This window comes from Cibotium barometz, chromosome 4 (assembly GCF_041138505.1).
Source record: "Cibotium barometz isolate CiBa-2024 chromosome 4, ASM4113850v1, whole genome shotgun sequence".
Classification (NCBI taxonomy): Eukaryota; Viridiplantae; Streptophyta; class Polypodiopsida; order Cyatheales; family Cibotiaceae; genus Cibotium; species Cibotium barometz.
This window is the reverse complement of record NC_141049.1, coordinates 30028744-30045665: the sequence shown is the minus strand read 5'-3', so window position 1 is coordinate 30045665 and position 16922 is coordinate 30028744. Positions and strand designations below refer to the sequence as shown.

The 16922-nt window shown below is 39.1% G+C and overlaps 1 protein-coding gene across 1 annotated transcript; it reads left to right on the top strand.

The window, feature by feature from the left end:
* Positions 1-13351: 13351 nt before the first annotated feature.
* LOC147639148 (non-specific lipid-transfer protein 1-like) lies at positions 13352-14714 on the top strand. The gene is made up of 2 exons (XM_086787750.1): positions 13352-13821; positions 14488-14714. The coding sequence occupies exons 1-2, from the start codon at positions 13460-13462 to the stop codon at positions 14495-14497; spliced, it is 372 nt and encodes a 123-aa protein (XP_086643876.1). The 5' UTR covers positions 13352-13459; the 3' UTR covers positions 14498-14714.
* The last annotated feature ends 2208 nt before the right edge of the window (positions 14715-16922 follow it).

Here is a 16922-nt window from a genome sequence, read left to right as displayed (position 1 = left end):
AAGGCTCTAGAACAAGTGAGAGAATCATGATGATAATCTTCTTGACCACATTTACACACCTAACACAAATCTTGATAATTACAAGCTATGAGTGTTCTTTAAGGTGTGGCTTCAACTAACGTTAGACCCTTTGAGACCCTTGAGATTATTTTTGCCCTTTTAACCCAATACAATCTTAATATTATGTCCCTCTGTAGATACATTAAGAGAGTGTACACACACAATATCCATACACATTCCCATATCCAAGGCTTGAAAAAAACAAACTCCCCACAAAACACAACCCACAAGCTGTGAAATGAGTAGAGTAAAACTCGTAAAATCCTTGCTTAGTTTGACTTTTGTGGAAATGAGAAGGTGTAATTTAATTTTTCATATGGATACAACACCCAAAAAAGCATAGAACCTCAGGGAGGGTCACTCATAAAAATGTAAGCGTAGCACGTGGGTTCAACAAAAGGGGTTTTTTAAATCCCTTTTTGCACATTTTTGACATACAAAAGGGTACCATTTAAAGGAGGTATTTACAAAATTAAATAGAAAAAGGGTGTGTTTTATCGATGAAAAATTTACAGATAAGGGGTTTTTTAATTAGGCCTTAAACGTACATGATATAGAGAGTTTACATATAGTGAACCCTCAAGCATAGAAGCAACAAGAACGAGGAACCCTTTGATGATTTGTAGTGGAGCATGGGTTCAAGTTGTCTTTGAGTCTTCAAAATTTTCATCCCCATCACAAGGTGCTAGCCATCATTTTTTCATCATCACTCAGACTGTAGTTACCACCATCTTCAGTACTGTTTTGTTGACCAAGCTTGAGTGAAGACCTCTACTACAATAGTAGTTAACAACTTCAAAGTGTGCATTACCCCTTGCTATTATGGCATCCTCATCAAACAATCGATAAAAACAACCCCAACAGTCTTCACTAAAATGGATATTATAAGAAACATGACTTGTTGCGCTAAGCCTCTACTACATGACTGTTTGCACCCTCACACTTTCTAAAACAATCCCACAACCTCTTTCCATTTGAATAAAAAATCTCAATGTAAGTAGCATAGAGAGTAATCCTACTTAATACACAGTACACTCAGCTTTCTTAGGCAAAAACAATAGTGTTTCCCTATTCACAAAATGAGCTCTCTTAGGGACAAAACCTAGTAGCATTACATTATCACCTCAGAGCCCCCCCACACGTCAATTGATCTGTCAATTCATAAGAGCACATGAATTGAATTTTTCTAGGCGACTAAGCCTTCATCCCCAATTTTATTGCCGGTGGTGTTGCTTTCGCACATGCATGCCTTTCTTCGTCAAATAACCTCCATGCCTCCTTCATGATGCTACAGCTATGTGTGCTTCTATTTCCAGCGGCTTTGCCTAGTCTTCTCTCAGCATTCTAGGAGCTTCTTGCAAATGACCAGCTCCTCCATGTTTCTTGCTCACAACTTACCCTTAGGACGAGGTCTTAAAGACCCTTCTCAAGTGATATCAATGGATGGCATTGATCAAAATCACGACACCTTTTTTGGACCATCGGATAAAGTAAACTAGGGCCAGTAAACTAGGGGTGAAAAACATAGAATATAATGGCTTGAAACCACATGGTTTTGTTGCCTGAAGGTATAGTGTAATGGTAACATGTTTCCAATGGTGACCCAAGGTCTTGAGTTCAAATTCTCTTTTGCACATAACATTTTGCTCCAAAATTTTCTAAGTCCCAAACCCAAATTCACCCTCATTCCATGATGTAAACTAGGAAGTAAACTATGCTCGCTTAGTAAACTAGGATTGCTTAGTAAACTAGGGAGTAAACTAGGATCGCTTAGTAAACTAGGAAGTAAACTATGCTTGTTTAGTAAACTAGGAAGTAAACTATGATCGCTTTAGTAACCTAGTTTAGTGGCCCTAGTTTACTTTATTCGACAACCAAAAAAAGACGTCGCAGTTTTTCATCAATGATGCCATCCATTGATATCACCTGACAAGGGTCTTTAAGACTCCGTGGCACTTAGTCTTGAGACACGATTACCTTCAATGGGTGGTTAGTATTTAGGTAATAAATACCTTAGTATTTCAACCTTATAACATGCTTTACATTCATAGACTTAAAACCACTACCTAATGTGATTAATAAACCCAAGGTGAGGCTTTAATACCACCACACCAACAACCCCAATTCCTAACACAAATGAACCCTCTAAACAAAGTCATCATCATCACTTTAGCCATGATGTTCCTCCACACACCATACATAATTCTATATGAACAACAATGTAAAGATGCATTATCTAGATACAATCCCCCCCTACACTAAATATCAAAACATATTATAACACCTATCCTAAATGCAACCCATTCATCAGAATTTGACTCGCAAACTCCCCTACACTAAATATCAAAACATATTATAACATCTATCCTAAACGCAACCCATTCATCAGAATTTGGCTCACAAACTCCCCTACACTAAATATCAAAGCTTATTATAACATCTATCCTAAATGCAACCATTCATTAGGCTTTGACTCATAAACTCCAGTGAATCCATGGATGCTATATGGTAGGACATACAAAAATTAAAGCATAGTCTATATGATGTATTTGATAGATTTGTAGATCATTTTGAGGATCTGTGGGGAAGATGGGATGCTTCATTGGGATAAGAGCACCTACTTATAATCCTTAAAAAGGACATGTTCATTCAATCCCTTCATGGTGATCTGAAGGAGAAGGTACTTGAGTTAAAAAGACTAGGAACCTTTGATGAAGGTAGAGTTCAAAAGACGAGGAAGACGAGGAACCTTTGCTGAAGGTAGAGTTAAAAAGACCAGGAACCTTTGATGAAGCCTTAAGGATTGCAAGAGAGAAGGAATGGAAGATTCAAAGGCTGGCTCCAAAAAATAAGGATATTCCAGTTGAGAATAGACTTGTTATGAATGGAGAGAGAAGGATAGAAGAACGGAGGACTGCTCTAGTTCTAATGGGTTGTTGACCAATTAATGCAAGGTATTAATCAACTGACTCAGCAAATGGAGAATTCGAATCTGAGTTTGTTGCAAGAAGGGAAAAATGCCCCTAGGACATGAGAAAATGAAGGAATGAGAGGCAGAGGCAAATGAGGACCTAATTGTTAACAATCCAAAGATGGGATTGACCATGGTGATAGACAATGATTAAGCAACATAATTAAGGTGGATTAAACCACACTAAAAACTCCATGAGAGAGAGAGGGAGGATATCGCACACTCAACACTCAATTCTATTCTCTTGCATATCTCAAGTGAACCATACAATGATATAGGCCTTCTAGCCTTATCCCACTTTACACATCATCATCCATGTGGCAACTCCTTTTCCACTCTTTTGGTCAATACTCACACACCATTCAATATTACATGTGGCATTCCTATCTTGCCACAATATCTTGCACCTTTAGGGTGCTTTCCCACATACACACAACACCACAATTACATCTTTCAACACCCCCTCTTAATCGAGGTGTTCCACAACTCACCCATCACCCATCACCCATATCAATGTAGCATTGCACAACCGTAATCGCTACCTTTCAACACTCCCCCTCAATGATACATTGGAGTGTCCATCAACCAAACATGTGTGCGCGTGTCTACCATCTTAGACACCTATAGTCCATTTTGAGCCGACTCGTCGCTCACAGCGGAACCACTGAGTCCGATTTGAATGTAGAAATTTGGGTGGGAACCAACCTATGTGCATGCACCTCACACGTGCATCGCTCATGCACACATCACGACAACCATTTTGAGCTTCTCGGTGAGCTCGGGCAAGACAACCCTCATACCAATGGGTGATTACAAAATTTTTGTTTTGAGCACACAGGCTCGGGTACGATTGTCCTCATATACATGGGTGAAAAGATCACAAAGCATTTTGGCCATATAGCCAGGCAGCAGACCCAATGTGTGAACAACAACCACATACCACATTCTTTTATACATGTGAACAAGGCATACACCTTGGTGGTGTAAATGCACCCTTTTATTTGATAAAGGGTTAAAATGAACACTTTTAAAAAAAATTATTGAGGCTTATCTCAATATATATTATCTATCAGTGCCGTTTCAGTGCTAATCTTTTGCCAAAAAATGTGTGGTCTCTGAGCAATGATCCTTCAAATCTCCTAGCCAGGACTCGACCTTTTCCTTCAACTATGGCCTCGCATCTTTACACGTACTAAGTGGCCATCTCTACCTAACTCTCTTATATGGCTACTTCCCTTCGCTTCTCTTCACGGTTTCTTTTCTACTCACAGTTCACGGTGGCGGCCACCGACCCTCTACTGTCACACTCCTCTTTTGCCATAGCCATGGCCCCCTCTTGATAATCTGAGGTTTTCCAAACATAGCCCATGTTCTTCGTCTGACAAAACTGCCGTGTACGCTGCTTTGCTATTGTTGTCCGTTTGCTCTGTTGCGTTGATGCACCCAGCTCATTTTGCACCTTCTTCTATCCATCTTGTGTTGCTCCAATAGTTTTCCACTGCCATAGCTACTCCAATACCTTTTTTCAGCCTTCTTACTACGTAGCAACTGTGATCTTCGAGCAATGTAACCACCATTGCTCTAAGCTTGCCAATTTGAAAAGACCGCTACCTTCTTACAGCTTTGCTTGAGCTTCCATTCACATCTTTGCTTCCTCTGTCTGTTCTATCCTTGTGATGAACACCATGGCTGGAGCTTCAAGCATCGAATGCTATTGTTGATATACCAAACATTTTTTACCATACTTTGCCATGTTGACTATCTCCAGTCCATGCTGACTATCTCTAGTCCATGCTTGACTGATTCATTTTTACCATACTTTGTCATGTTGACTATCTGCAGTCCATGCTTGACTGATTCATTTCTACCATACTTTGCCATGTTGACTATCTCCAGTCCATGCTTGACTGATTCATTTTGCCGGTTCTTCTTTATAGCTCTTTGCTACTCCACTTGCTTTGATTGCTGCTCCCACATGAGCTCCAAAATCAGCATGCTTCTCCTTTGCATGCTATCCAAGGTTCTTCATTTATGCATCACCCTTGTGTACTCCTTTGTGTTTCCTTCCATAAAGCACTCACCATTTTCTCATGCCTTAGTGTTCATCACAAACGGAAACCAAAAATTTGCATTAACATAGTGCTTTCCATTGAAGCACTCTCCAACTTGCCTCATCTTCATAGCTACTCAATGAGAAAAATCTTCTCCACTTGGGCTCCAACGAGCCCCCACAATTGCTTTCCCCTTGCTTGTACAAGCTTTTCACCTCCACACATGCTCTTTGCCAAAGTGCAAGAGCCATGGGATCCACTCATTAGCAACCCTTATCATTGAGCATTTTTCCATGCTCAAAACCAAAACTTTGAGGCAAAACTTCACAAAACCAACCTTCTTGAGACACCTTTGTCTCCTTGGCAGCTTCCTTGTTGACACCGAAGACTCCATAGTCTTCATACTTGCTGAAATCTCCATTTTCAGCTTCTTTGATAATGAGCAGGCTCTCCATGTTGCAAAACTCCCATTTTTGCAACTCTCTTGGGCAGCTTCTATGCAACCTCCTTGTTACAAATCTCCTCTCAAACTTGAGAATGGCATCTCCAAATATCTCTCAAATCCTCACAAATGCAAATCCAAATGATAATATGAGTGTCCATATTTTTTCCATAATAAACTGAAAATAATGCTTAATCATATGAACACATAAGCAAGCTAATATACATAATAATCACCAACCATGACCAAGAGCCCACCCAAGCTCTGATACCATGTTAAACAATCCTAAAATGGGATTGATCATGAGATGATAGACAGAAGCTTAAACATATTAAGGTGGGTTATGCCACACTAAAAACTCCATATGAGAGAGAGGGAGATTGCACACTCAACACTCAATTCTATTCTCTTGCATATCTCAAGTGAACCATACAATGATATAGGCTTTCTAGCCTTATCCCACTTTACACATCATCATCCATGTGGCAACTCCTTTTCCACTCTTTTGGTCAACACTCACACACCATTCAATATTACATGTGGCATTCCTATCTTGCACCTCTAGGGGATTGGCATAAGTTTTTGTATTTTTCCTCATTAAGGGTATATCCCATTGGGTGAGATTTGGCTCCTTGTAACTTTGGATATTTTCTATCTGTTAGCTCAATGGATACCTGCATCTCTTTTTTTCTTTGACTAGCTTAACCTGAGCCTTAATAGCATTGGCATGGGCTTATTGTATCGGTTTTTATAGATGGATAACATCTTGGTGGCTCTTAATTCCCTTTCTCATTCTGAGCACATGCCAGCAGCTTGTGCAACATCTTTTCTTGCAATGTCCTGACAACTTCAAGGCATTTATTTAGTATTTCTCTTTCCTTTTGGAGATTATCTAAGTGTGGCCTCTTGAGCTTCTAGCTTTGGAAATATTTTTTTAATAATAGTATTTCTTATGCCTATGTAAGCCTTGCTTGTGTCATATCATTGAAATATCCTTTTCGGCTTCTTTTAGTTTTAACTTCTTCTTATAATTCCTATACCTATCCATTTTGGGCTTTGAGATCTTTTCCCTCGATACAAAGTTGGATCTTATAAGATTTTTATCTTATTTTAACTCTCTAATTTTTTATAGATTTGCTTCTCTTATGCTGATGTCTTCTCTTCAATGGTCCTTGTGAGCACCAAGTCTTTAGAGTTCATAAGTCCACCGATCATTTATTTGTGCAGTGTTTGGTTTGCGATCTATGAGATATGGGGATAGTATATTATTACAATCTACAACCCAATTTTCATGTCTTATTTACCTACGTATGTACTATTCATAGTATTCATCATCAATATTTTCAAATTGAGAAGCTATCAATAGAGGTTATACCAAGTAGATGCAAGCTATTGGTAGTAGAGGTTATACAAGGTGTGCTAACTTGAATGCTGTACGGTATTGAACATTGATTGACTTGTGTCTACTTGTTATTATGACCTCTATTGATAGCTTGTGTTTACTTGGTGAAACCTCTTTTGACAACTTATCCACTTGGTGTGACCTCTACTATCGGTAACTTGTCCCACTTGATATGACCTTTATCAAAAGCTTGCCCACTTGGTGTATTAATAGGGAAGATTAGGCATTCTCATCCCTTCCTATGATAAATTAAATACACCCTTCTCCTTTTTTCCTCCTCTTCATCTTCTAAGCCACTTGTTTCTCTATCATGTTTTGGTGAAGTAGTTGTAATGGCATTAGAAACATAATGGGGGTTGGTAGCATAGGGGCTATGAGTTGAACTTGTTCCTTGGTCACATTATTCAATTAGAGTCCAGGCATCAATCTTTGTGCTAACACATTGATGTGAACACCTTATGATTATGGCATAATCACTAGCAGACTTGCATCTTCATTCATATTTACATGGTTTGCATACCATCTATGAGTGGCAATGACATGTAGGTACACCGTGTAGATACATCCATGGCCATTATAGCTAGCATACTCTCTATTTATGGGGGAAAGGCATGGGCACACTTACAAGCACAAGTATGTCCAGATTTGTGGCTACATTAGATATTGTAAACATTCATTTGGCACTATTTTTGTATCCTTGCTTTATTTTGCCTCTTGTTGTTTACCAATTATTTCTTGTTCTTATGATAAGGTAATCTATTGTAGGCCAGTTTGTTGGTCAACTATTGTGGTTGCCTCTATCCCGTATTCCTACACTAAGGCAGAAGGGGGAGATAGTGGTATATCTTCAAAAATACCAACTTTCGCATCCTTCTCTTCTTCTTCTTATAGGGCTAGCATTTTGCTTCGATAGACTTGGCTTCTGGGGGCATCTTCTTTTGTACATGCTCTTTTTCTAGTCTTGTTAGAATCTCTTATGTGGTGGCAATAAAGCACTTGGTTCTTATAGTGCTTCCAAGGAGCTAGTGGTTCAACATTCACTGATGTTCTAGGTAAAGGAATGTAACTAATATGACTTGCACACGGTGAGCATGTATAGATTCACTAATTTGCTTTGATGGACTTGGAGGTAGCTAGTCATCTCCTATAGTAAGCCTAGTTGTCTTGTTGTCCCAGACACACTTTCTATGCTAATGTAAGTCAACCTAATTAAACATGTCCATGATTGTGGAGACAAGGCTCAGTAAGCTTTCTTTTCAATGTAGGATCCTTCATATTCCCATATTATATCCTATTTGTTTTTCTTCTCCTTCAGTATATTACAAGGTTCAACATATCTGCAAAAGGATAAATCCTTTTTCTTGACCTTGTGTCTTGGTTGGTGGGGGAAAATGCATGGCTCTCTGGATATCATTGTCCTTTATCATGATTTTGACCTTGTTGCCATCTAACGAGGTCATCTCTAACCAAGTGACCTTACTTGTTTTGGTGCCTTGGATGACATAGTTCTTTAAAAGTTGTGTACATATCCACATATTTCTGTAACCTCACTCTCTACGAATGTGTCGTAACATCTGGTTCCTCTAAGAATAAGAGGTATTCTTATTAGTGGTATTGGAGGTGAAGTTTTCTTTTGGGGTATCCACATCCTTCTACATGATGTATCAAGCCACTTGGTTAATGTATGAACCCAAGTGTGTCTTCTATTGAGATATTGAGGCTCCTTTGTTTTAACCTTTTTCTCCTTGTTTTGGTCATTTCCTCTTTCAAGGAGACTCGTAATCAAAGTCACTCTCTTGGGATCCATCCTATTAAAAAAGTAAATTGAGAAGTTAGCCTTAAAATAGTAGGGTGGTAGCCATGCTTGCAATTTCTAAGATCTCGGTAGTGATGAGGCTTGTTCTTTATATGCGAGAGGGGTTGAGAATCATAATTGTTAATAACAGATATTGGTATGTTTCCTAGATTGACATATTGAGTTGCACATGACTGTTTCATTGTATAGATACTCTATTTTCACAGTGCAATTTTTTCACGGCGATACAATTGTTTTGTTTTAACCAATTTTGGCATTTCTAAATTGAACAATCGTTCAAAGAGACTATTACATCACATAGATTCACTACAAAGATTTCGCCACACTGGCTATCACAAATGATCACATAGATCCATCACAAAGTACCACAAAGTGGCAAGGAGGCTTTAGAAAAGCTTATCTTCACATAGGTTAGCTTGACTCTTAGTGTTGCCTTTATCTTCACTTTTGTTGGAGCACAACTCATTCTTCTTGCTTGAGTGTTGGCCCTTTGTTGAAGTTAAATGCCTTGCCAGGAGGTTCCAATTTAGAAACTTGTCAATAAGCAAAATGATGAGGTAGAAAATGAATATTGTAGTAGCCATTGAGATGGGGTACCATTTCATACTACCCTATCACATAATGCTCAATGAAATGGTGCAAGGTACTACAAAAAGCATGATCCATTTGATTTCCAAGGAGGGTGGTGGCAAATTGGAGATTTAATAGTGGTGGGCGACCCATCACCCTCCTAGGGACCGCCTACAAAATTCTATGTGTGTATCTTCTTGGGTGGTATGAAAAATCAAAAGTGTTTTTTTGTGGTTAAAAAAAGGGGTGGTTTTTCATGGCTTAAAAAACTTTGTTTTTCATCGTGAACAAGCATACATTTTTTCATGGTTCTCAACTCATTAATGCATATATGGAAACATTTTGTTTTTCACAGTGGACTAACCATGAATGTAACATTGTGTTTGTGCTCAAATAGTAAGTACGGATCATTATGATATGAATCCCATTTTTGCGCAGTTTGTTTGGTTGGTTTCCATGAAGTGGAAAACTTAGATTTCCATGGTGTCATCATTTTTTATTTTTCTATTGTTTGAAGCCTTTGGAAAGGTAGTTAATATTAGTAAAGGTTAATAAGCAATGTTAGAAGATAAAAATCACATCTTTTTCTCTCATGACAAAAACCACGACCTTTTTCATGGCGTGAATCATTTTTGAATTTTTGCATTTTTTGGGGGTTAGCATGATGTAAGTAGAGATAAGAAAATAAGGAGGAAGGATTTGAGGTGGACCTATAGGAGAGATAGTGGAGTACAACATTGTAGGTTATGTTTTAGCCCCCCTTGGCCCACTAATAGACCACCTAGTCCTACAACTAGCCCCTACATGTGTAGGCTATGTTTTAGGCCCCCTCTACTCCCTCTACATGTCATATTTATCACATGAATTGGAGACAACTAAAAGATTCAATTTGTTTTCCCAAAATTCTTCTCTTTTCCCCTAGAACATCACTAATTTCAAAGTACACCCTTCACACTTTTGCACTTTAACCCTCTTTCATAATAACGCAAATGCTTTGCATTCTTGCCCTCTTTTCCTATGCTATTCATTACAAATTTTCACTCTTTTGTTGCATTCTTGCCTTCTTTTTTCTTCTGCTCTTACTTACAATTTTCTCTACACTTTGTGTTGCTTCCATGGCTACTTTTTCCTATTAGTAGACATCCAAGAGATTCTATTTTAGAGCTTTGTGTGCATAATTTAGAGATGCACATAGTCAATGGGTCACTCAATCTTTGAAGAAAGATTCTTGGGTCTACATGCAACAAAGTGGAACCGATCCACATAAATTTTGTGATAAAGGAAATGATCACCAAATGGAAAGGAAGAGTCCTTGGGTTTAAGCAATCAAGTGGACCATGGTCTTTAAGCATCAATGCAACATGTTAACACACAATGCAATAATCAATTCAAGATAAAATTGCTTCTTACATCATGAAGTTTTCTCATTTATAGATGTGTTTGCTTCTAATCTGGTGGAGGAGGAGCAACTAATATGAAGCTTAACAAGGACATTTGAAGCATTTGCAACTCTAGGTGAGCTTTTGTTTCATAACAAGACTACCATATTAATAAGGTCTTCTACAAGTTTCTTTATGTGGCTCCCTCCATGCAGCATGATTATGGAAGGTTGGAGTTGCTTTTAGCCCCTTCATTATAACCTCTAAGGTGGGCCTTACTAGATATTTTGGTTTTTTGATAGCTTGAAACACAAGATGTGACATGACATTTTAGCATCTTTGATATTTTTAAGAGCTTTAAAAATGGTTGCCTTAAGATTTTCCTTACGATGGTTTGTTCCTCTACATGTATCTATTTCTATGTTTTCTCATCTTCACCCTCATCAAAGTAAATTAATGTTCACTTATAAAGTTGGTTTGTTCCTCTACATCTATTTATCTCTATGTTTTCTCATGTTGACCCTCACTAAAGTAAAGTAATGTTCACTTGTTCAAACACTAGAAATGGATGCTCTACTAGGAGATTCTGGTGGTTACATTGGCATTACATAAATAAGTTGTTTTTAGATGTAAGGTTATCATTTCATGTTTACTCTTTCAATACCTCTTTGGTCATTCAACACTATAGTTATGATTTGTGTACGAAAGATGAATGAAAAAAAAGGTAGGGTGGATCCCTGTTAAAGTTAATGGTGCATCATCCCACACAAATTTTGAGTTCACTTGGAATTGGAGAAGCAAAATGGACATATGGATCCCTGTTAAAGTTAATGGTGCATCATCCCACACAAATTTTGAGTTCACTTGGAATTGGAGAAGCAAAATGGACATATGGAAGTAATCAATGGGTGAGGACACTTTACAGCTTGGTAGATGTTCGTTAGCATATTGTCGTAATGCATGGAGATTATTTACATGATATAACTTTTAGGATTAGCAGAAGAAAGGTAAATAGAAAATGATACATTCCCCATTGTATTTCTCTTGATATTGTGACTCTACTTAATTTCTAGTCCTCGATTGAAGAAATTAAACTTTGTTCATCTTTAGTTGAGCTATTCACACTCAAAATAGTCTATTCATCTCAAAAAATTTTATAATAAATTATTTTGGGCTTGGGTACCTTGCAAGGTTCAATTGGATGATGTGTGGGAGAGCAATGTGTGTATGCAATGGTGTGAGTAGCTTTTTCAATGTTTTGAGATTGTGAGGCATATATGATTGATTGCATGAGGTGGATAATTGTGATTGTTAGAGCCCTTACTGCTCTGCTATCTCCCCCCCTTAGGACTAAGTGCCACGGGGTCTTAAAGACCCTTCTCAGGTGATATCAATGGATGGCATTGATCAAAAACCGCGATACCTTTTTTGGGCCGTCGGATAAAGTAAACTAGGGCCAGTAAACTAGGTTACTAAGCGATCATAGTTTACTTCCTAGTTTACTGAACGAGCATAGTTTACTTCCTAGTTTACTAAGCGATCCTAGTTTACTTTATAGTTTACTTTCTAGTTTACTGAGCGGACATAGTTTACTTTCTAGTTTACTGAGCGGACATAGTTTACTTCCTAGTTTACATCATGGAATGAGGGTGAATTTGGGTTTGGGACTTAGAAAATTTTGGAGCAAAATGAAAGAGGAATTGAACTTGGGACCTTGGGTCACCATTGGAAACATCTTACCACTACACTATACCTTCAAGCAACAAAACCATGTGGTTTCAAGCCATGTTTTTTACCCCTAGTTTATTGGCCCTAGTTTACTGACCCTAGTTTACTTTATCAGACGGTCCAGAAAAGGCATCGCGATTTTGATCAATGCCATCCATTGATATCACCTGACAAGGGTCTTTAAGACCTTGTGGCACTTAGTCCTGAGGATCTCCCCCACCTCGCATAGCTGATTAGGTGAAGTGCTTGATCTCCCCCACCTCGCATAGCTCATTAGGTGAAGTGCTTGAAGAACCTGGTTTGTGTGTATTTTTTTTTAGTTGAGGTTAAAATTTGGGATTGTCCTTTTTTCTCAAGGGAGAAATGTGTTCTTTTGATGTTGTTTATAATTCCGATATTTCTTTAATTTTTAGAGGTAGAAGCCGGTAACTTTATGAGAATTATCTTTATTTTGATTGGTTACTTTTGTTTTTCTTTTGTCGAGCAAATAATTATTATATTCACGTGATACTTTTATAGGTACTTTTTATATAGTACATATAAAGAAAAAGACATAGAGAAATTTGAAAAGCTTTATATGTTGACGTGTTGCAACTTGCAGGTATCCCGTAAATCAATGCTACTATTATTTTTTTGCCCGTGACTCGTGAGTGCCTTCATTGAAGGGGGGTAGGTGGGAGTGCAAGGCGAGTCCGGACACTCGGCAGCACCAAATCACGTCGCACTGGGCGGTCACCAGGCTTTGAATCACTTCGAAGTGTGGGCGGTGTTACGTACCTGCTGTTGAGAGGTCACATACTACGGCAAGGTGGTAGCAGGTAGAGGCAGTAAGGCACCGCGGGGAAGAGTAAATGGGTGGAGGAAAAAAAGGTCTGAGTCGGTGACATCTTCCAGGCTCAGGCGTTATGGAGGGGGGAGGTTTGGGCTCTATATAAGGGACGCATTGGAAATTAGCGGTCCGTTGAAGAAGCTAGTAGTAAAAGAGTCCCCATATCAAGTGTGTGTAGCTTGCTTGAGGGTTGATAAGAACAGAGCGCGCGATGGCTTCGCTTGCCGCTTTCTACTACAAGGCCTTGTTTCTGGTTGTCCTGCTGCTGGTGGGCAGGTGGGAAGGCGGCGCGGACGCTCAAGTATCTTGTGGGCAGGTGGCCTCGGCCCTTGCTCCTTGTCTGAGTTACCTTACCAAGGGTACTCCCATGCCCACCTCCGGCTCTTCCTGCTGCACCGGCGTGCACACCCTGAACAGCCTCGCTAGTTCCCAGCCTGCCCGCCAGGCCATCTGCAAATGCTTAGAGGCATCCGCGGGCCAAGTCAAGACCATCGGTTCCTCCGTCTCTACTCTCCCGCGTAACTGCGGGGTGGCTTTCCCCTACTCCTTCTCCACCACCCAGGACTGCTCCAAGTAAGAATTAACTTCGCATGCATCATTCCGAACACTAAACTAAAACTGAACTATATTCTTGGCAATTAATGTCGCATGCAGCATTCGCAATACCAAAAAACGAAAGTTAAGGTCACATTTAGCTTACTTTTTGTGATTTCGCAATTAGCTTAATTTTGACCGTCGTGATTCTGTACATTGCGTGGAACGATTTTGTTCGAGGTTACTGACAGCTTTTAGAGGGCGAAATGCTTGAGTTTTGTCGGAGTTAATTCTTCGAGATGTTTAATAATGGCTTGTAGCATATGGCCTTGAAATTGAAGGTTAGAGTAGTAAAAAAAATCGTGCATTTAAAACCGTGCATATATTTGTTGGGACGGCTCGATTGCTTTCCCAGCTCTTTCATTAAATTTTCATGTTGTCTTAGCACATGAGCAAGTTAGGACCAAGCCATCCAAGCCATTGTTTTTTGTAACGGTAAATCTTGATTTTTGTTTTTTCCGAACTTTCGATTTTGTTTATTTTGGGTAGTAATCTGATCTGTGTTTTAATTTTGTTTATATGGGGTGGACTATTTTAAAGGGCGGGTTGTTTTATTTTATTTTGTTTCTTTAAAGTAGATCCGACGGTTTTTGGTTTTTTTGGTTGAACTGATAATTTGTTTTTTTTTTTCTTTTTTGGAATTAGGATCGCTTAAGGCGGCTGGTGTCCTGCGGGAGACTTGGGCGGGCGTTCGGGTGTTAGCGCGCACATATAATATATATATAAATAAGTAATATGGTATTACTTTGATGAGGTAGACCATGTCCTATCTGACCCCTACGGTGTACGAAATCACGTGACGCGTCCCCGTCACTTTTTGTCAAAGAAGCCCTATTTATGAACTTTCGGTCATGCTTTTTGCATTTTATGAACTTTCGGACCTCGGTCATGCTTTTTTGCTTTTTTGCATTTTAGCACTAACAACAAACATCCTATTAATGCACTTCAAAAAAATCGGTGTGCATGCTTTCTTTTTATAAAAGTTCTTTGTAACAGTTTTTTTTGGGTAAACGCGTAAACGTTTAGGATTTAATGTACGGTTAAGCTTTAATCTTAATCTATGAGTTAGTCTACGACCCTTCGCGACTTTCGTAAGCCTGATCTGTCTTCTAGCGTTACGTTCTATTAGTTGTCAGTCTTTACCTATGAGTCTCTGCATGGTGCTTTGGGGGTATGTATGTTACCTTGCAGTTTGCATGGTGCTTTGCGGGTATGTTAGTTAGCCTGCACCTTGGGAAAGCTGGTGTGCTGTGAGAAATCTTTCTATGGGTATGAGGTGTAAGGGAGGCATGCAGCCTTGTGGTTATGTTAGCCTGCACCTTGGGAATGTTGGCGTGCTCTGTGTAATCTCATCTATGGGAATGAGGTGTAAGGGAGGTCTTGTGATGTTGAGTTTCTTGGGGTAGCCCTCCTTGTCTTGATGGTGAGATTGGTGGGAATGTGGAAATGGGACTGAAACGATCGATTGGTGAGTTGTGTTGTTGATGGGCTGAGATGTCGTTGGGCTACCAGTTCATGGATGGAAGGGAAATCCTTGTTTAGGCCGTGGAGTTAGGCCGAGAATACTTGAGTCTAGTAGGCTGTTAAGTTGGGCTGGGTACGAGGGCAAGTGATGGGTGAGACGTGCAAGATAGATGCCTTATAATACACTCGATGTGGCGGTGGAGACCTTGCAAGGTTAATGCGGGGCGACCTTGCTGTATTATTAACCTTGCATTTGCAAGGTGAATATATGATGTGCTCGACGGGCTGGGGGAGCTGAGTCATGATGATGCGCGTCAGGCTGGTGGAGCGCTCCAATGGGGCTGAGTCAACAAGTTGGGTGGGTTGATGAGAGGCTTAGCCTTGTATCCTCTGGGCTTGCGATACTTGGTATCCGATACTCTATATAAAGTAACTGTTCGCACGCAATCTCATGCGATTTCAGTAGCTTTCACATGCAAAAAAAATCTTATACCCGATGATAAATTAATTGGCTCACGCAATTTAATTTCATGCGATTTCCGTCATCTCCATTTCATGCGATTATGCAATCGCATGTGAATCTTTCGTGCGGGTAAATGCAAATTCATGCGATTTCTAACAGTACGTTCCATCAGTCTGCAACTTTCATATGCAGGGAAAGCGTTATTACTCAGCAATAAATAAATTGGTCTTACGCAATATCATGCCATGGTTCCAATTTCATGCGGTTTCAGTAATTGGTCTTACGCCGTGGTTCCAATTTCATGCGATTTCGGTTATTTTAATTTTACATATCTAACGTCTGGTAAGATCACAGAATGATAATAATTTTAATTTTACATATTTAACGTCCATGGTTCCAATTTCATGCGATTTGAGTTATCTTAATATTACATATTTAACGTTTGGTAAAATTACAGCATGATAATAGCATGTCTTATTTTACATATTTAACGTCCATGGTTCCAATTTCATGCGATTTGAGTTATCTTAATATTACATATTTAACGTTTGGTAAAATTACAGCATGATAATAGCATGTCTTATATGTTACATGATAATAACATGTCTTGCATCATGATAATAACATATCTTCCATATAAGACATGATAATAACATGTCTTACGTTACATTTTGTAAATTACATGATTATAACATATCTTCCATATTACATTTTGTAAATTACAGCTCATGCCGTACTACTATTAACATCTGTCTAAGCTTTTGTTTTCTTTCAATTATAATATGTTATGTTAATTACCTAGTCAGGACATGGTAAAATGAAATTTGAGATGTGACGCATATTTTCTTCCATTGTGCGACGTTAAAGACCTAACGTTGCATCTTCATCTCATTTTGGAGAAATGAGATTGATACGTCGTCCATTGGCATCATAGTTTTTCTATAATCGAATCTTTTAGATCTTTTGTTACATATACCTCATTCAACACCTTTGCCAAGAGTGCACATTTTTCTTGAGATGGTGTCGGTGCTATACATTTTGGGCAACCTAGGATTGCTCGGCTTGCTCGGCTCTCTTCCAATGCCAAGTTGAAATGGCCCGTAAGCAAGGCTCCTTTACTCCATGTTTGTTGCGTGTTGCGTGTCTCAAGGCT

Excerpts from the sequence above, each read along its gene's own strand:
- LOC147639148 (XM_086787750.1), top strand. The coding sequence starts at position 13,460 with ATGGCTTCGCTTGCCGCTTTCTACTACAAGGCCTTGTTTCTGGTTGTC.